This window comes from Pelodiscus sinensis, chromosome 15 (assembly GCF_049634645.1).
Source record: "Pelodiscus sinensis isolate JC-2024 chromosome 15, ASM4963464v1, whole genome shotgun sequence".
Classification (NCBI taxonomy): domain Eukaryota; kingdom Metazoa; phylum Chordata; order Testudines; family Trionychidae; genus Pelodiscus; species Pelodiscus sinensis.
Window position 1 is genome coordinate 15,888,244 of NC_134725.1, and position 21,112 is coordinate 15,909,355.

At 45.0% G+C, this 21,112-nt stretch overlaps 1 protein-coding gene across 1 annotated transcript; it reads left to right on the forward strand.

Moving 5' to 3' along the window:
- The first annotated feature begins 17,174 nt into the window (after positions 1-17,174).
- On the forward strand, positions 17,175-18,574 carry LOC102459193 (testis-specific serine/threonine-protein kinase 2-like). The gene has a single exon (XM_006134794.3). It carries the CDS (start codon positions 17,175-17,177, stop codon positions 18,264-18,266), a length of 1,092 nt encoding a protein of 363 aa, XP_006134856.1. The 3' UTR covers positions 18,267-18,574.
- Positions 18,575-21,112: the final 2,538 nt, after the last annotated feature.

Consider the following 21,112-nt stretch of genomic DNA (forward strand, 5'->3'; position numbering starts at 1 on the left):
GAGCAGCTCTCCCAGCCACGCCCTTTAATCAGTTAGCCAGTTAAACCAGGGCTACTCAACTTTGGAAGCCCCGGGAGCCACAAGGATACTCACAGCACATGCCCTGGGTTGCAACTTAAGTGTGGTTGCATATATATGCAAATATATGCAAATAGCTTCTTTCACACTGATGGGCATGAATACAAAGTTTAAGGCAAGACTATACAACACGCAGGCCCTATTTAAGTCAGTTCTGCGGATATTAATAAAATGCAACAGTTACCCAATTTCCACCCATATTTCAACACTCTTAATGAGCAATGACAGTCCATATATTTAATTACTAAAACGCATCTCAACAAAAGACCATTCTATTGACTACTCTTTTGTTTTGGTTCCCACCCGCAGACTGCATGTTGAGCCCCACGTAAACCCAAACTGCACTGCAGGCTGCAAACAAATAGACTGCGATCCTCATGTTGAGTAGCCCTGAGTTAAACAATATGTTTAATGGTTAACCAATTAAAGAGGATTTTACATCCCTAGTGGGAGGTGCCCTCCATCCACCCACCCTCCTTTAAGAGGTTAACTGGTTAAACGTAACATAACGTCTAACCATTTAACTAGCTAACCAGGATTTTACAGTCCTAGTCACACCCAATATGGTGAAAGCTGTTAGGAGCCAAGAGAGTTTTCCTCTGACAATCCCTAGGCTGACATTAGGGCCTTATTAGAACCAGTTCAGTACAGGATGTTTAGTTTCATTGCGGTGTGGACAGAATATCCTAACCAGTTTTGTGTAATAAATTTGGTCAGTCTTCCTCTCTTCCCAGCTGGTACATTCCAGAGTACACTGCTGCATGTGCTGCTGATTGCATTGGGTTTGTCCTGCAGGTGCTCTATCTCCTGCGGAGGCATTATGTGATAGCTCTCCCAGTTTTCCCTGGACGTACTATTATAAATACTACTAGACAGCATGGATGGTGAGGAAAGATATATTAACTCAGCTGTGATGGCAGGAAAGCCACCATTTGACACACTCTGGACTACACAATTGAAGGGGATTATACCATTCACCAGTTACAAAATCATGGGTAAGAGATGTTGTATGGACAGGAGTGATATAGCTTTCCATCTGTCTCATTCCCTTCCTAGTGAGGCCTGGTTTGCTCTGGCAAATAGATTGCAATCAGTGTCCCTCTATTTTTTTCCAGCAGAATGAATTTTCTCATGTGCACCAATGTGGACATGTTGTGAGACACATCTCCTTGGGTATGTCTACACTACAATGTTAGTTCGAACTAACAGACGTTAGTTCGAACTAACATTCATAGGCGCTACACTAGCGCTCCGCTAGTTCGAATTTAAATCGAACTAGCGGAGCGCTTACCGGTAGTTCGAACTAGGAAAACCTCATTTTACGAGGATTAAGCCTAGTTCGAACTTACTAGTTCGAATTAAGGGGTGTGTAGCCCCTTAATTCGAACTAGTGGGAGGCTAGCCCTCCCCAGGTTTCCCTGGTGGCCACTCTGGCCAACACCAGGGAAACTCTATGCCCCCCTCCCAGCCCCGGACCCCTTAAAGGGGCACGGGCTGGCTACGGTGCCCGTGCCAGGTGCAAGCCTGCCAGCACCCAGCCAGCAGACCCTGCACCTGGCACGGCTCGAGCCAGCCACCCGATGCCCCCCAGCCCACCCCCTCTTCCCAGGACCAGGCTGGCGGCTCCCGGGAGCTTGCCCGGGACCGCAAGAGGCGGGCACCTTCGTGGGCTAGTGCAGACATCGTGGACCTCGTCCACGATCTCCGCAGTAGGCACAGGAAAGTGGCCGTCTAGGGCAGGAGAGCTGCCAGCCTGGCCACCCAGGAGCAGGAGTGCATGAAAATCAAGGGGGTCCACTGACACCCCCGACCCTGAGCCCTGAGCTTACAATGGCCATCCTGGGTCAGACCAAAGATCCATCTAGACCAGTAGCCTGTCTGCCGACAGCGGCCAACCCTAGGGACCCTGGAGGGGATGGACCGAAGACAGTGACCAAGCCATTTGTCTCGTGCCATCCCTCTCCAGCCTTCCACAAACTTTGGGCAGGGACACCACTCCTACCCCCTGGCTAAGACTACTCCATGGACCCAACCTCCAGGACTTGATCTCACTTCCCTTTCAACTCTGTTCTAGTTGTAGCCTTCACAGCCTCCTGCAGCAAGGAGTTCCACAGGTTAACTATTTGCTCTCTCTCTCTCTCTCTCTCTCTCTCTCTCTCTCTCTCTCTCTCTCTCTCTCTCTCTTTTTTTTTCTTCTTTTTTTTTGTGAACAACAACTTGCTCTTACTACTTTGAAGCCTGCTACCCATTCCTTTCCTTTGGTGTCCTCTAGTCCTTCTTTAGGGGAACTCATGAAGAACTTTTATGAATGCACCCTCTCCACCCAACCCCTGCTTTTAGAGACCTCTATCCTGTCCCCCCTCCGTCTCCTCTTGTCTTAGCTGAACAGTCCCAGTCTCTTTAGCCTCTCTTCATATGGGACCTGTTCCCAAACCCTGATCATGTTAGTTGCCCTCCCCTCTCCCACCCTCTCTCTTCCCCTCTCCCACCTCCTTTTCCCAGTCTCCCCCAGTTTTGTTCAATAAAGACAGATTCCATTTTTTAACACAATTGTCCTTTATTTTGTACATCAAGAAAAGGGGCTAGGGAAGGGTAAGTGGAAGGAGGTGAGGGAGGAATGGGGCACGAGCCCCCGATGGGGAGGACTGGGCTGGCTCTGCGGGCTTCTGGGGGTGGAAGCTCTCCTGCAGCTCCCCAATTGCCCCCTCTCCGCAGATGGCAGCCTGCGGCAAGTGCAGCCGGGCTGATGGTCGAGTGGTGTGATGTGCCCAGTGTGGGCACTCTGGGCACTCCAAGCCAGGACTGGTTTTCAAGCGGGGCACCCCTGAGAATTGTCTGTCCGGGGTGGGGGTCGCGTCCCTTTAAGCGCAGCCCTCGGCTAGCCTGAGACAGCATCTCCACGCTCTAAGTCCTCCTCTGATGCCCTGCCGGCACTGCTTCCGGCCATCCTTAAGCCCTGCTCAGGGTCCACTCAATGTGGACATGCTAGTTCGAATTAGCAAAACGCTAATTCGAACTAGTTTTTAGTTCTAGACGCGTTAGTTCGAATTAGCTTAGTTCGAATTAACTAATTCGAACTAAGTTAGTTCGAACTAACTCTGTAGTGTAGACGTACCCCTTCATATTAGTGCACATCACAAAATTCATGTGGTGGAAGTGGGGTTCTGAGTCTGGAAGGCGACTCAGGGCTGGAGCAGGGGTTGGAATGCCAAAGGTTGGGGGGGGTTGGAGGTGAGGGCTGAAGAAGAAGGAGCGGGACTCCAGGTCTGGGTCAGGGTTCTAACCTGGGGTTTGGGATGTGGGAGGGGTACAGGCTCTGGGCTAAGGGTATAAGTTTTGGGGTGGGGCTGGAGATGAAGGCTTTGTGGTAAAAGAGGATGCTCAGGGCTGAAGAAGCTCAAGGTGGGGCATGGAAATGGGGCTCGGGCTTACCAGGGTGGATCCCTGCTAGGAACAGCAAGGAGGGGCCTCTTTCTCCTGACCATAGCAACTCCATGTTGGAGATGGTGGGTAGGGGAGCCCCCAGCATCCCCAGCAGCTTCCGGGTTTGGGGAGAGTCATTTCTCCCTTGCTGCAGCCCTGATGCCCTACGTGGGGCTTACTGGCAAGCTATGGGGCCACACAGCTTGTGGAAAACTTACGATGCAACATTTAAACAGCATGGCCTATTACGAAGCAGAAAGGCCCCTTGGCTATTGGAGATCTGATTCATTATGTGACTTTACGAGAGTTTCAGGACCACTTGCCCTACGTTGTAACCCACCGAGGGTATGTCTACACTGCCACCCTCGTTTGAACTAGGATGGCTAATGTAGGCATTCGAAGTTGCAAATGAAGCCCGGGATTTAAATATCCCGGGCTTCATTTGCATCTTGCCGGGCTCCGCCATTTTTAAATCCCCCTTAGTGAGGACTCTGTGCCAGCGGCTACACACAGCATGGAGTAGGTAGTTTGAATTAGGCTCTCTAATTCGAACTACCGGTATCCTGGGCTTCATTTGCAACTTCGAATGCCTACATTAGCCATCCTACTTTAAGGATCCAGGTCCTAAGGAGGTGGTGGGTCAGCACCCAATGCCCTCTGTGACTCCAGTCTAAACCCTGTAATTTTGTAGTGTGAACACAACGGTTCAAGCCCCACACCCTCGTCAGAAAATCTGTGTAGTGCAGTATGGTACTGAGGTCCGGTCCAGCAACTGTAAGCCCAGATTTATAGTGAAGTGTGGACACACGACCCACATTTACTATGCAGTGTACATATACCCTACCAGGGCTACTTAGAATTCTGTCAGAACTGGAGCCACAATATCAGAAAGGAGACATCCATAGAAAACAAAGCTGAAAAGAAAACCAAAAGGCCAGCAAAGAAGGGAAAGGGGCAGCTGCTGAGAGGAGGAGGAAGGAATGTGTCAGTTTCTTTGTAACTTGCTCACTTGTAATAAACAGCATGAAAGAATAAAAAATATCACTCGGTTGACAATATGCATTTTTTATTCTTGATATTTTGGCAAAGAACCATGGTAACCCCTGTGCATCTGAGCAGAAGAAGTAGGGCAGTTGTTTGCAGAGGGATAGGATAATGGCCTGAAGAAGCATAGATTCACTTTCAATTTTAAAAAAATGTTCTCTCCTAACCTAGGGAAGCAACACTACTGAACCACCAAATAGTCTTAAACTGCACTTTGCTGGGAATGTGTGCCTGGAAGATATCTTGAGTATATTGGTAGTGTATCAGTGTTCAGCTTATGTCAACAGCAGAGGTGGAAGGGTGGTGTAGTTCCGCTAGAGCCTTCCCAAGGGATTACAAGTATTTGTTAATGCTGGCCCATTATGAAGACAAAACTGATGCTGCTGAAGTATTTTTACACGGCCCAGTAATATATCACTGCTGGCCGGGGTGATTTAGCAAAGTCTGCAAGATGCAGGGAAATCATGCCAACCTCCCTTTAATCTAGTGATGGATTATTTTTTTTTAAACAACAGCCTCCTGCAATATGCTGCTGCTAAAATATTCATCTCCATTAACTAGGGGGCTGTGCCCGCTGCTCACTACATTCACCAACCCCCTTTTGTCCACCACAGCCAGATCGTGGCCTCTCCTCCTACCCGTGCTGCAGCAGGAAGGAGCCATTCCCAGCCCTTTCTGTGGCCAGAGGGGGGCTGGACCACAGCACCTGCCCCACGATCAGGGCTGGGTACAGGATGGTGAGGCCAGATGAAGGCTGGGCCCCAACTGGGGCCCTGTTGGCCAGACTTCATTTTAAATAAAGTAAAATATTACCACAGCAAAAAGGCTTCAACCTTGTCTTTATTTATGGCAGGGGCGGGGAAACTTTTTCAGGTTGCGGACTACACAAGTGAGAAGTAAAAAAAGCCCCTCCAAAAACCCACAACCCTCACAGATGTGGCCCCCAACTGAAACACCTCACTCCCCTGGTGCTCCAGCCCAGTTAAAAACCTCAGGCCAGATTAACTCTTCTGGGCTTCCAAGATCTGTGGACTTTGTGGGCCTCATAGGCTCTGGAGTGGAGCCAAAGAATGAGGGGTTCAGTGTGTGGGACAGGGCTGCTAATTAGTGGGATACGGATGTGGAGTCAGGATCTGGGCAGGAGGTGGGGTGCAGGAGGGGTTGAGGGTGCTAGGTCTCGGCAGGAGGTAATGTGTAGGAGCAGGCTGGGGGTAGGGTGTCTGGTTAGGGGGAAGGGGCACAAGCAGGCTGGGGGCAGGGTGTCTTGGCAGGGGGAGAGGACAAGGGTGAGCTGAGAGCAGAGGCTTTCCCCTCTGCTGCAATGGGGAAGCTGCCTCCAGCCCCACACAACCCAGTGGGGAACCTCCATCTGCCATGGGCCAGGTGCTCAGACTGCCACCTGCCTGGTGCTCCAGCCTCATATCCCGCCCCCTCTCAAGATTAGAGCACCAGTAGTGGCTTCCTATGGCAGGGGGAGGAGGGGAAGGAGGAAGAAAGCCCTGAGGGTCCACGCAGGATCTAGCTTTTGGGGAAGCACCTGTGCTGCTATGGGAAGGGGAGGAGTTTGCTCCTTGAAAGCAAACATAACTGGAGGACTGGGCTGGAGTTTAAAAACGGTTGTTGTTTTTTTCCATTTCAGAAAAGTTGCAGGCTCTTGCATTGGCTTACACTTGTGAGTGACCATGCAGGCAGGAGAGGGGCAGCAGTTGTAGTATGGTAGTAGCTACTTTCTTGTGTTCACCAGCTGCACATGCAATCCCCCCACTTTCCCCCACCAGCGATCTGCAGCCGACAGCACACGGGAGGACACAGGCACCTCTGCAGGCTCTGAGCTTCGCCAGGCTGCAGCGTGTCTCTGCCCAGGACCCGATCCTGTGGTGCAGCCCCAGTTCACTGAGAGGCAAGTGGAGGCCTCACTTCCCTCTGCACCTCTCATGCGGCTCCCGGATGCGGTTCAAGATGCCCAGGCCTGAGCAGGCAGAGGGAAACTGCAGAGCGGCTGCTACATGCGGAGTCAGACCGCCTGGCTTTCCAGATGCTGCCCCAGCCCAGCCCCTGACCACTCTGAAACAGCCCAAGGCACCACGGGATGGACAGCGCCTCCCCCTGCACTGGTTCCCCGCTGCCCCGCTTCTCTGCTATGCCTGGGCATGGTACCTGAGGGTGTGCGGCAATGCCAGGGACCAGCCCACTCCACAGAACAAAGAAGGCAGGTGGCATCCTGAGCACAGTGGCCCAAGGCAGGCAGAGGCAGTGGCTCCCCACTGAGTTCTGGAGTGTCAGGGCCCCAAACCACAATGAGGAGCTGCTGCAACCCCCTGCTTCTCCTGCAGGGGAGCCAGGAGCCAGTGGGGAGCTCAAGCCAGGAGGGGCAGGGGAGAAACCCGAGCCATGGCAGCGCTTCCCCTTCTGGGTGCTGTGCCAAGGCTGGGGGCAGGGCGACGCAGGGTGACATGAAGATGTCATTCTGTTGCCCCCACAGGAAACGTTTTTTAGAGAGAGAGAGAGAGAGAGAGAGAGAACAATGGTCTCTAAAGAACCATTCTTCCTAAAAAAAAATGAGGTTTACACTGTTCTTTCAAAAAACGGTTTTTTTCTCGAAAGAACCACGTCTAGAATATTTTCTTTTTCAAAAGAACCTCTTTCAAAAAAGCAATCAGAAGAAGATATGCAAATTCACGCTGCATTTGCATATCTTCTTTCAAAAGTGAAAACAAGTCTAGCTGTGCTCATAATGTTGAAATTTGAATTGGATGTAGATTCCTTGCCTGCTTTCTTTGTGTGGGGAAAAAAGTTAAATGAAGAGTTGAGAGAGACAGAATTATTTAAACCCAAGCAGGAGTGCCATGAGTCCAAGGAATTTGTGGCATGGAAGTGGATTGAATAAAGAGAAGACTGGAAGTAAGTAAAAGGGCCAAGTGAATCTAGTTGTGTTCAAGATATTTCTTATTTATTCTGTGATTTGGTTTGAACTGCTCTGTGTGAATCTATGCCTCCTCTCCCCATTTACCATCTAGCATTGTGCCCAGAGACTTTTCTCTGTGTTTTAATTTGTTTTCCTTAGTAGCTCTGTAACATCTAGCAACCAAGTACGCTTTAACAAGTTTATCTTCTGTTTTGTAATAAAAATCACTTTTTTTAAGGTGATGATTTGACTCTCATGTCCTGGAAGGTCTGTCTGTTCTGTGTGTATCTGCATGCCTCAGACTGAGAGGTCAGCTACTAGAGATTGCAGCTTGTTTTCCTCTTTTCTTTTTTCAAGCTTTTTCAGGGTAAAAGAGCTTGGGGTACCCCAGAGGGTGGGTTCAAATGTTCACTCCTGATTTTTTAGGGATAAAAATCACTTATTGGTGGCAGCGATCCCCCAAATTCTGTGTATTGTGATTTGGGGGAAGAGAGGAAGGAAGGTTTTTTGCAACCAGTGCCTGTAGAGGCAAGTTTGTTAAGCTCTCTTGCGGGCCCTCACCCTGTGCACTCAAAGTGCCAGAATAGGGAACAGCCCTGACAGTGACAATGGACTAACACCCAATCAATTCTCTGGATTTAGCATTGCTCCCATGGTGAACCAGTGACCACCCTTTGGGATGCACTTTTATACACAGGTACAAACAAGTTACACCTCACTTCTGACATATCAGGTTGCCACCCTCTGTTGCCTAGTTACCATCCTTTACCTCACAAAAGGGAGGTTTCCATTACTATGCATCATGCAGTCAATTTAGAACCTCTCCTGAACCTGGGTCAGTATGTATGTTATCTGTGGGATGTGTGTTGGTACCAAGATGTTTCTTAACAAAGTGTTCTGTTACGACTCCTCTGGAATGTGCTGATGGCCTGAGCCCAGTACCTTTTAGATCTGAGTGTTTCTGAAATATCAACCCTTGCCAGCTTCTATGAGCAGGGCCTGCCTCTTGCTCACAGCTTAACTCTGCTTTATATAAGCAAAGTCTTAACCATTGCTGGCTAGGGCTCAAGCCTCATACCTGGTCTGTAGTATATGGGCTTATGTTTCAGACCTGTATCTTTCTACACCACATATTGCAGACAATGACATTCATAAAACTGGGTGTACTTTCACCAGTGTAAAGATTTTACTATCTTGGAGTTCCAGAAAATAATCTTTCAAATTTTCATACTAGAATTTAAATACATATTTTAGCATAGTCAGAATTAAGATAACACACATGCATAAAGCTTATGAAACAAGAAAATGTTGAGCATACACTGTAAATACAGTCTGTAGCAAGCAAACAATGCACAGAAAAACTGTCAGCCATTGCAAGCATTTAATTTAAATATTGGGCACTCTAAATTTTATACGTTCTTAGCCTCCCTTTTTGACTGTTACTGTTTTGTAATTCTACCCATTGCACATTATTTTCACTGCTTATATGAAAGAGAATAATCAAAGTCTTCCTCGAACTATGATGTAAATTACTGTAAAATATTCATGTGTGCCTGACTCATAGTATTAAAGAAAATATGATGCCATCTCTGTGGTAAAGTAATTCATGTGGATGTGCCTGGGCACAGTACTTTATGTAAATAAATAATTTTTTCAACGTGCATTCTGTGTGAATCTGAGACAGAAAAGGTGATGAGCATTCAGAATCCCACTGATTGCAAATGGAATTTACAGGTACTCTGCAGCTCTGGAAATCAGCCCTGTATGCCTGTGTCTGCATAAACCTCCCCACACTTTCAGACAGTAGACAAGAGGATGTCCTATTCATCTACATTTTTTATTCTTGCTTGGTACTCTTGAGTCACATGAAAACAGAGTCCTCCTGAGTTTTAACTCAAGCTTGGAAACACTTTTCCGCATCCCTCTGAACAGAGCAAACAACTATTTGGACTGATGGCTGCCAATCTTTTCCTTTTTAAAGCCTAAGTCTTTAAAGTCCCAAACATATGCCTGCTCTGAAGGAAAAGTATATAGGCAATTGAGTGTGACTGCAGGACTAGAGAACAATTGCAGATAAACACCTTGTTCTTCTCTAAATATTGATGCGGAAAGATGGCAGTAATCTGCAGGAACTAAATTCATTGTAATGGGACTTTCTGCAGAATCTAAAATCTTCCACTTTTAGAGATACTGTATGTTATCTACCTTTACTACACTTAAGGTTCCCAGATACCTTCACAAATCCCGAACAGGCAGGAAAAAATTGGTTGAGAAAACAAAAAGAGGTCGCTGTGCCTTTAAATTACCGCTCTCCTCACTCCCCCCACCCTCACAGACGCCGCTGGTCTTCTGTCCAAGGAAAATAGAAAATACTGGACATTTTATATGTCCAGTATTCTCTGGGATTTTTTACCGGATGGAAGGCCAAAATACCGAACTATCCGGGTGAAAACCGGATACCTAGTAACCCTAACTACAATAGGCATGCAAGACAGCATTCTACGTAAGTCTTCTACCTCACCCAAAGCAATTAACAGCGCCTTTACGAACATAGACTGTAAGCCAGTTAAAGTAAATTCACAGCAGGCCCGCCAATGCAGGGGGCAAAGGTGCAAATTGCCCAGGGGCCTGGCGATTCAAAGGAGTCTGTGGCTCCCTTCTGTCACCACTGCTACTGCGGCAGCTGGAGCTCCCCAGGTCCTTTAAATTGCTGCCTGAGCACTGCACTTCGTCACATGCTCCATGCAGCTCTGAGGCCTGGAGAAGGGGGCACCGTGCTCCAAGTGGCACCGAGAGCTGGCTGCCTCAGCTCTGCCCCTTCTGCCTGAGGTTTCTACCCCTTCAGTGTCACCTCCTCACCTTGCCCAGGCACCTGTGGTGGCCGTCGGCACTGTAGTAGGTCAGGACAGCAATGCTGTAAATTCAGGGTTTACTGGTGTGGCATTCTGACAGGTCTTCTGCTCTGTCAGTGATGATAAACAGTTGGCTGCATGTGTTTTCATGTGCTCCCTCAGTACATCATGCCAGCTCTGCGCAGGTAGCTAGTATAATAGACTTCTAGAGATCCCCAAAGACCACAGACTCAGACAAGATATGAAGGCGCCCCAGTCAGGCTTATTGTCCAGTGAAGTACATTAATAGTCCTCAATAAATAGCTAGATGGCCTTCAAGCTCCTATGCATTTGTACTCATGACAATGGGCATGGCTCAATAAATAGTATGGATTTCACAATTGCCCGCTAGACTGGACAAAGAGTTAAGTGTGGTACCTCAGCATTTACAGACAGAGACAAACAATCTATGATACACACCTTGGCTACGTCTACACTGTCATGATTTTCCAAAAATGCTTTTAATGGAAAACTTTTCCGTTAAAAGCATTTTCGGAAAAATCGTGTCTAGATTGACAGGATGCCTTTCCGCAAAAGCACTTTTTGTGGAAAAGCGTCCGTGGCCAATCTAGACACGGTTTTCTGCAAAAAAGCCCCGATCGCCATTTTCGCAATCGGGGCTTTTTTGCAGAAAACAGTACTGTGCTGTCTACACTGGCCCTTTTGCTCAAAAGTCTTTCGGAAAAAGACTTTTGCCCGAACGGGAGCAGCATAGTATTTCCGGAAAAGCACTGATGATTTTACATGAGATCATCAGTGCTTTTCCGGAAATTCAAGCGGCAAATGTAGACAGCTGGCAAGTTTTTCCGCAAAAGCAGATGATTTTGCGGAAAAACATGCCAGTCTAGACACAGCCCTTATGTATCATCTTATGCATTAATGACATGTTTGGTATCTTCCCTTGTACATTTCTATTCACAACCTGTTGTTATGCTTTCACTCCTGTTGTTTCAAACTATTTTATCATGTACCAAATTGGGATGTCCTTGTATTGTCCTGGTGGAATGTATTTATATATTTGATGTACTTTTAGTAGTGCTCACAGTTCTAGTGCTGAGAGACACTGACTTCTATGAGGGCGGATATAGTTACCATTACTGGTTATAGGCTGAGTGTTTTGTAATACCGAGATAAGCATTGTTATAGCATGTCTCACAAGACTATGTGTATGAGAAGTAAAACTGAAATCTGGAGTAGTGACATTACAAATGAGGCCTTTATATATAATTGTCTTTTAACTGGTTACTACACAGTCCATACCTGTTATAGGTTATCCCTACTGCTGGGTTGTTGCTTTCCAGTATAAGCTTCGCGGGGCAGGAAACAAGAATAGCTAGCTTTTTTGTTTCATTAGTAACACTACTTTGTGATACACCAGTAGTTGAAATAGAGGCAGTTGTTTCTTATGGATGCTATTTTCCAGATAATCTATATGGACAGTAAGCAATTTATTAAATGTTATTGTGTTAGGCTACAGTATTGGTTTTGAATAACATGTGCCTCAGGATACAGTGTCACTGACCCCAAACTGTGATTTATGCTAACAATGGTTTTGTTTATTTAATGTATAGTTACTATGCAATTTTTTTTGTTTACCTCTTTAGATTTTTTTCATGTTGTTGGCAATAAACATGTTCAATAAATACTTCATTCTGTTTTTAGAAAGGTGATTGTTTCACATGGGGATGGTTGAGTAGTTTCTTGAGTACATTAATAAACAAGGAGGATGTTAATCAGCATTTATTAGGAATTAACATTGTAAAATCAGGCTGGGATAACTTCCACTCAAGAGTCCTAAGAGGGATGTCTGAGGAGAAGTCGGTCCCTTAAATTGATTTTTAATACATCTTGGAATATTGGGGAAAAATTGAAAGCATGAAAGAATGCTAATGTTATATCAATATTTTTTAAAAGGGCAAGGAGGATGATCTGGGTAACTATAAAATAGTCACTATAAAATAGTCCCAAATTGCAATATGGGATTCAATTAATAAAGAATAAAAAAGATAGGAACATAGTTTGACAGTCAGCATAGCATAAGCATATGGAAAATAGGTCAAACAAACCTAATTTAATTTTTTCAGGCAATTACACATTTGATTGATACAGGTAACTATTTAAATGTAATAGATTATGGTAAGGCATTTGATTTAACACTGTGTGACAGTCTGATTGAAAAATTAGCACTATATACAATATCAAGAAAGCACATGTAAAATGGATTAAAACTGGTGACATTAAAACTGGCTGACAAAGTAATTGTCAATGAGGAACCATCAGCAAAGGGGGATGTTATGAGTGTGTTCTTCAGGGATCAGAACTAGGTCCAACACTGTTCAACTATTTCATCATGGATCTGAAAGCAAATAGACACCCACTTTTGATAAATTAATAGGTGACAAAGACTGGCATAAGGAACAATGAGGAGGGCAGGCAGTTATACAGAATGACCTAGATTGCTTGGTAAAAAGGGTCAGTTCAAACAAATTGCATTTTAATACAGCTATATTCAACATTACACTTCTAGAAACAAGCAATTTGGCTGCCTTACCTAAAAACTAGGGAAAGTAGTGACTCTGAAAGTCAGAGTTTAGAGGCCATAGTAGACAAGCAATTCAACCTGAGCTTTCAGTGTGATGCTGTGGAAAAATAAAGCTAATTGGCTCCTTCAAGTTCTGGATAGCAGAAGGGAGGTGATTTTACCTCTATATCCAGCATTGGTGAAGCCAGTACTAGAAACATGTGTATAATATGATGTCTGCATTTTAAAAGAATGCTGATAAATTGGAGCAGATGCAGAAGAGAGCCACAAAGATGATTCAAGGGACAGAGAAAATTCTTTAGAGAGAGAGAGAGAGAGATAAATCTTGGTTTGTTTAGCTTATTACAAAAAGATGGCAGGGTTACTGGATTACAGGGCATAAATATATTCATGGGGAGAAAATCCTGGGACTCTTTGACCTAGTGGAGAAGAGCACAACAAGAAGCAAAGGCTCAAAGCACAAATCAGACAAATTCCAATTAGAAATAAGATACTTTAAAAAACAGTAGATGTGGTTAACCCTTCCAACAAGCTACCAATCAAGACTTCCTTTCAGGAAAATATGGTGTAGTAAAACTCAAGTTACTAGGCTCTGTACTGAGGCAACTGGATACAGTAGGTCAGACTAGATTATGTGCTTTTGAAAATATTTCCATTAAAGAGGGACTAATGAGAAATTGGTGGGCAGGCTTGGGAGGTGGTGTTTGGGTGGAACTGATAATGTGGGAAGTATGGGGGGCATTTAAAGGGATTAGATGGGAAATTTATACTGGTATTATAAAATGGAACTGATGGAAATTAGTCTTTGAGGAGGTTGGGAATGGGCTTGATTCCACATGCTGAATTAGTAGGTCTATTTAACTCCTTTGTAAAGAACAGATAGATATTCACACCAAGACTACCTCACTGCATCATTATTACACAGTATCGCCTAGAAGCAAGTCACAAATTATGCTAATTCTCTAGCTTCTGATCTCTAGGTGTATAGCTACATATTCTGCTTAGGTCATAGATGAAGAGGATTTTACCTTGATGGTCACACTTCTGGTAAAAACTAAGCGTGCTTCTTCCCCACCATTGCTTAAGATAGAAACAGCACGTATCATTTAGCTGATAGCGCATGTCTTAGAAGCTGCTAAACTTTCTGCCAGGGAACTGAGTAAACTTGCAGTGACCAGATCACGTTGCGACACGCTGACCAGAAGGAATGTGAAATCTATAAAAGTTTCAGCTCAGGCGATGCTCAAGGTCGACCCTGCTTTGAGCACTGAGTTCCTTGGCCGTCCTTGTTTGCAAACAATAAAATAGAGTTGGACCCAGCCTGAAAGGGTGACTCTCTTCTTGAGGCAAATTGAACTAGCCTCCAGGGGACGAAACTAGCAATTTATGCAACACACTGTAGGCCTACATGCCCTACCCATTAACCCACCATACATTTCACTTCTCTTGGCAAGAAAGGACCAGGATTCTGGTAGATGAAAGCTGTTATTTTAAAGGGGAAAGTAGTCCCCCTCCCAATTTAGTGTTGAAAGTCATTCCTGTTAAATTCTCCAGTTATAAAAGCCACATTCCCTTTGCCATTGAATTACAGTTCACCTGCCCTTTCAGAGCTGGTAGAAATCAAGGTTGATGTGCACTGGTAGATCGATTTAGGTAAGAACCCATAACACCTGTAAACCAATGTATTATGTACTTATTTGTTCTGTTTCTAGAAATGGTACAAAAGATGCTCGCCCATATATTCTAGATGCCACTGACAAAATGTAAAATATATCACAAGTGCAGGAATTTAATATAGCCCCCCTTAAATCCCAGTGCAAATCCCCTTTTCCTGCTAATACCTTTCACTCCCATTTTCAAATGCTGTGAAAAAGAGATGTCCTTTGCAAACTGCCCTGAGTGGCAGCAGATGTGGGGTATTTAAGACCAAAGGGACAAGCGAATTATGAAGCCGCAAGGCTCTGTCAGAGAATATGCTGCTATCACTTGTCTCTTGTTTATAACAGGGTGACTGCTCACTCTCTCTGCTGATCTCAGCATTGGCAATATGCCACAGGGAGAGAGACATTCTTTTAAGCTAGGGATGGGGAACTCCTTTTGGGTTGGTGGGTTGGGGGCAGCCGCTAACCTACAGAAAAATCAGTTGGATACTGCACACAAGTGAGATGCACTCTGGCCTCTAACTGAGAAGGAGAAAGAAACTTCCCATATTCTCCTCACACGCTAGAGGCTAGGGCAGGGCTGGCCAACCTAAACGTGAGAAGGAGCCAGAATTTACCAATGCACATTGCCAGAGAGCAACAGTTCTATGTCACCAGCCCTGATCATCTCCCCACCACCACTCTCAGAACAGCCCTCCCACTCCCCGTCAGCACCTCCTTATCCTTTTCCTCCTGCCCACAGGATCAGCTCTCTCAGGGTATGTCTAGACTGCATCTCTTTGTCAGCAGAGGGATGCAGATTAGGCAGGTCGACATTGCAAATGAGGCAAGGATTTAAATACGCTGTGCCTAATTTGAATAAAAATGTTTTTTTGACAGATCCCTTATGGAGGTTTACAGGATCTGTTGAAAAAAGCTTTCTTTCTCAACAGATACCCCTCTAGACTGGCGCTTTTTGCAGACAAAGTGCTGAGTCAGCAAAACACGGAGGCCATTTTTATGCAAATTAGGCACAGGATATTTAAATCCCTGCCTCATTTGCAATGTCTACCTGCCTAATCTGCATCCCCCTGCCAACAGAGAGATGCAGTCTAGACATACCCTTAGTGGGAGACACTAGAGGGGGGAAGCCTAGGTGTGACAGGCTCAGTGGAGAGGGTGGGAAGTGGCAGGATCCTAGGGAGAAAGAGTGGAAGGGGATAGCGCTTAAGGCAGAACTAGGGGTTGAACAGTGAGCACCCTCCGGCCCAGTTGAAAGTTGGCTCCTGTAGCTCCAAGGGGCTTTCTGTGACTGCACCTAATCACAGGGAGAGAATGGGGATCAGGAACCAACATCTTGGTTTTCTGCAGGAAGAAGGATAACACAGTGGATAGATGGAGAGCTCATCAGCTTTAATGGGCAGTGTTTGCAGGAGTCCACTTGCTAAGAGACTTGCTCACACAAAACTAACCCTTTTCTTCCCCGCTCTCTCCACATGCAGTTATTACCCTACAGAAACTCCTCAACACAGAGCAGAAGAAGAGAATTGCTGAAGTCAACAGCATTTGCACATACTCAGTATCTCACCGGATTAGGCCCATAGATTATTTAAAAATGGTGAAAACTGGAACCTTCAAATGTTAAAAAGCATTCTCCAGCTGAATTGGTTTCCATCAAATTTACAGACTGAGGCTTAAGCATCTGAGATGCTGCACTTTAGGCCCCAGAATAGAGAACCAAACAGAGTTGTGGCTTGTGCAGCTGCCCAAGAAAGACTCCAATGCCACTCAGTTGATTAGCAGAGTGCCCACAGCTAGGATTTGTGTTTCTGTTGGTGGTGCCCGTTTGCACATGCCTCTATACATATAAAAATGTATTCTGTGCATGGTCGGAAACGATTAGCGGAATCATTGCTAGTAGCCTGCAAAGAAACAAGTTGTGATTTGTTCTTGTTTTTACTTCTTTGCAGCATGTAGCTGAAAGTTGGTGGGTGCCTGAAGCTGGGTGGGTGAGATTTAAGGCTTTTTTAAACATTAGAAATAGTTTGCTCGGACTGTCCATCTTTATTAGCAATGTTGATCACATTCTACGCAAAAAAAGGTTCATCCCATTCCACATCTCATCCTCAATCTCCTCTCACTATCATGTGTCCTGAACTTTTTATTTTTCCTCACAAGTATCCTGTTCTCCCTTCATTCTCTGTCACTATTAATATCTTCCCCTTTCTTCTCTTGCCCACTCCAGCTCATAACTTAAGAATCCTCTTAGACTTTTTCCTTTCCTTTGTCCCTTATATCTAGGCTTTATCCAAATCTTACCTCTGCACCTTAAACTAAGAAGGATTCAACCTTTTCCTGTATCTCCATACAGCTAAAAATCTCTTCAAGGCCTTCTTGTCTCCCTTCCCTATCCAGATAGTTGTGTGTGAAATATTATATTTTACACAATCTGTCACCACTGATATTCAGCTTTGCTTTATGACATCATATACCCACATCACAAATAAAATAATGCTAAAGGTTCTACACCATCCAACTAAAGAGAAAGAGCCTATCTCAGATGACCACCATGGAATGTTTGAGAACAGGCCGTTAGTGTATGTGATGTACAGTCAACTTCAATTTAGAAATCCCTCCTTGCCTCTGGCACCATGGATGATGCTGCAGTCCTTAAAAAGAGAGGCTACGTCCTGGGAATCAATCTGGGAGAAGGGTCATATGCTAAAGTGAAATCTGCCTACTCCAATCGACTAAAATTTAATGTTGCTGTGAAGATAATCAACAAGAAAAAAGCACCTCATGACTTCCAGGAAAGATTTCTCCCCAGGGAAATAGAGATTTTGGCCAAAGTGAATCACCGCTCAATTGTCAAGACCTATGAGATTTTTGAGACCTCTGATGGCAAAGTCTACATTGTGATGGAGCTTGGCATACAAGGAGACTTACTAGAGTTCATCAAGAGCAGAGGAGCCATGTCTGAGGAGATAGCTCACAAGATGTTTCACCAGCTGTCTTCTGCCATCAAGTACTGCCACGACTTGGATTTAGTCCACAGGGATTTGAAATGTGAGAATCTCCTTCTAGACAAAGATTTTAATATCAAACTGTCAGACTTTGGCTTTTCCAGACGACTGACTCGAGATGAAAATGACAGGCTTATTCTCAGTAAAACCTTCTGTGGTTCTGCTGCATATGCAGCCCCTGAAGTGTTACAGGGTATTCCTTATGAACCTAAGATTTATGACATTTGGAGTCTGGGTGTCATTCTGTTCATAATGGTCTGTGGCTCGATGCCATATGATGACTCAAACATTAGCAAAATGCTAAAGTTTCAGAAAGAACACAGAGTGCACTTTCCCAGGTCTAAAAGCTTGACAGTTGAATGCAAAGACCTTATTTACCGCATGCTGCAGCCAGACGTGGCTCAGAGGTTGCACATAGAGGAAGTTTTTTATCACAGGTGGATGCAGGCACCAAAACCCAGCGTCTCTTCAGCAACTGCATTTGTAAAAGAAGGAGAGTGTTCTCAAAAACTCAGAGAGCTGAAGTCAGAGCGCAAACCGGAAATTGAATCCAGCGGGGAAACTAAGCCTGAGAGACCAGATTTCAAAACTGAATGTAAAGCAGCACCCAGACTGGAGGTGGTACTGGAAGCAGAGGATGCCATTCCTGAAGAGCAAGCAGAAGTTAATGATCTTGCAGATCAAATGCAAAGAACAAGGATCAACTATAGTGATGATTAAAGGATAGCAAAGAGTAGTATTTTATCTAGCCCCACAAGGAGTAATTAACAAGACTATGAAGGGAAGAGTATGCAAAGGAACCAAAGCAGAAAGAAGTAAAAACAATTTTATAGATTCTTTATTGATAAAGACATAGCTAAACAATGCACCAATAGGACACAACATTCATAATAAAAGTATAAAGAAAGGAGTATTTTTTCCTTCTGATCATAACTGGCTGTAGAAGGGTGTAGAAACTGCCACAGTGTACAAATCTTTTGCTACAAATCTTCTGTCACTATGAAGCTGTTTAGAGATCTATCTATCATTTTGATGCATGGGAACTCACCAAGTTGTAACCAGTCTCTGACACTGTTCTCTGAAGCAGGGAAGCATAAAAAGCTACGTCTCCTGCCATTCGTCATATCTTTGAGCTGGTTCTCAATGCTAATTCCTTAAATCATTTGAAAATGTGCAATTGCATCTGCCAGTTCTGCCCACATGGGTGAATAAAGGCTAAACAGGACCTAGATCCACCAAAACGCAATGGCACTTTTACTGTGTTTACATGATTCCTATGCAAGCAGGAGTATAAAGACATACTTTGATACCAACTTGAGTATCTCTGTTACAGCCACATGAGCACTGCTGGATTTCATTGTTGATGGTGTCCATCAAATCAGTTCTGTTGTTCAGTTCACAGAGGGCTGGTTGGAGGTAAAACACCACCTGCATGTTCTGATAGAGGCCTGGATTTGCAAAGAAACTTCCATCTGAATAGTCATTAAAGTGCTACATAGTCCTGTATTTTGTTCCATCTGAATAGTCATTCCCTACTAAGCTTTCAAACAGCATCTTGTGCTTGCCTCTTTCCTCCTACCTCTTTCTGTACCCAGGGGCTCCCCTCTGGTGGTTTGTAATCTTAATTTAAAAAATTCAGTGTAGTTTAGGAAATAAACAAGACCAAAGTCTTCAATTTAAACAATTACATGGGAATTTCCCTTTAGGATGAAGAATCAAAGGTTGCCTGATCTATATGGACATCAGAAACAGCAGCTGCAGTCTTCCTACCCCCATTCTGTGTATTATTGACAGCCCTGACTGTTGCTCTTGAAGACACCACGTCTATAGAACCAGCCAAGGGGATTTTATTGATTGATTTTGCATAAGTCCTACATTAATTTGGTCCTGAACATCAGCCTCCTAATTGGAATTATTCTGCCAAGTTTCTTAATTCTGTGCAAAGCTGTACCCATGTGAGGCTTGTTCCATAAAATTGACCTGGTTAGCTTGCATGTAAAAATGCAGTAAGTCTCGCCTCACACATCTCATACTAATGTAATTATTTTAAATAAATGTCACAAATTGTTTCCTGGCAAAGTGGATTAATACTCTATTCCCATGTCTGGGGATCGAAGTGCTTGGCCTGATTAAGGCAAACGAAAAGAAGTCAGAGGAATTTGCTGTGGATTTAACTCTCTATCCCACTGAACCAAGGATAAATGGTCTAAGTGCTATTTCCCCTTTAAAGATTTCCAAGTACTGTATTGGGTTTTATAAACATACGCACTAGAATCCCAAGCATATATTAAAAGAGCTGATGCAGACCAAGAGTGATATCTCTGATGCAGGTGAAACTTGTACAACATATTGCTCTAGATCACTCCTTCATTGTCATAAAAAGGTGAAACTCCCTCCATGCCCTTCAAAAGAGAGTGTGATGAGGAGAGGGACAAGGAGGAAGGCAAGGTAGCAAAACTAAAAGGCACATTAGAGATGGCAGTGATGTGCCCCCACGCTCTAGCACATAGTTCCACTACTGCTCTCTCTTCAGCCACTGTGGATCCTAGATGGATCTTTTCTATTTCTTGACATACTACGGAGGACTATGCAGGGTTAGCCAGGACCTGCATTCTGCTTTGAGCCTTGGTTCTTAAATACTATCATCCCTCATGTTAGCAACTTCTTCCTCTCACAAAAGCAGCTCACACTGTGCCCAAACCCTCCCCCATCCTGTACTAATGATCAGATCCTTTCCTGCATTCCTTTGCCTTCCTAAGAAATCAAGCTGATTGCAGCCTACATATTAATTGTGACAGACCCAGACTAGCTGGCTGCCACACACTGATGGAGGAAAGATAATGGCTGGGGCTTGCGTGAACTGTTTTCTTTTCCCTGAGTAAAAGAAAGCCCTAAACCTAACTGCAGCACAATCAGGCAGGCACCTGGGTTCAGTTAAAGCCATTTTAAAGGGCTCCCCCAGGCAAGGAAGGAGGAAGTGTGGTATAGAAGAGCTATATGGGTGTGAACTGAGGACTGAAATATACTGGGAGGGATTGTCTGGGGAAGTGGCCCAGGGAAAAGCTGCCAGATTGCGAGTGGCTGGAACCCTGCCTGTTGCCACTGTCTTACGGTCCCTAGGCCAGAACTGGAGTAGTGGGCAGGCCCAGGCTCCCCCCAGCCTCCCCACATCTCCTCAACCTCTGCCTCCAGAAGAGAGATCAGGACTCCAGAGGGGATTTACCCCAATCATATGAACTAGCCTGTGATGAGCATAGATCAGTGGGATGTGGCACCCACCTCTAGTAAAGAGAAAGAGGCCGTGTGGAGGGTGACAGCGAGCCTCTGAGGCTAACACTATCTGCCAGAAGTGCAAGACCCACAGGGAATAGCTGGAGTTTGCCACATAATGTAGTGCTTACATAGAGCTTTACATCCTGCGTGCTTGTGCAGACATTAATTCATTTGTACAACATCCCCGTGCAGAAGCCAAGCAAAATCGCTTCCACTCTGCAGACAGGTCATCGAAGGCACAGATACCTGAAGGTACTCACCCTGGCCACTCCACAAATCAATAACAGAGGAGC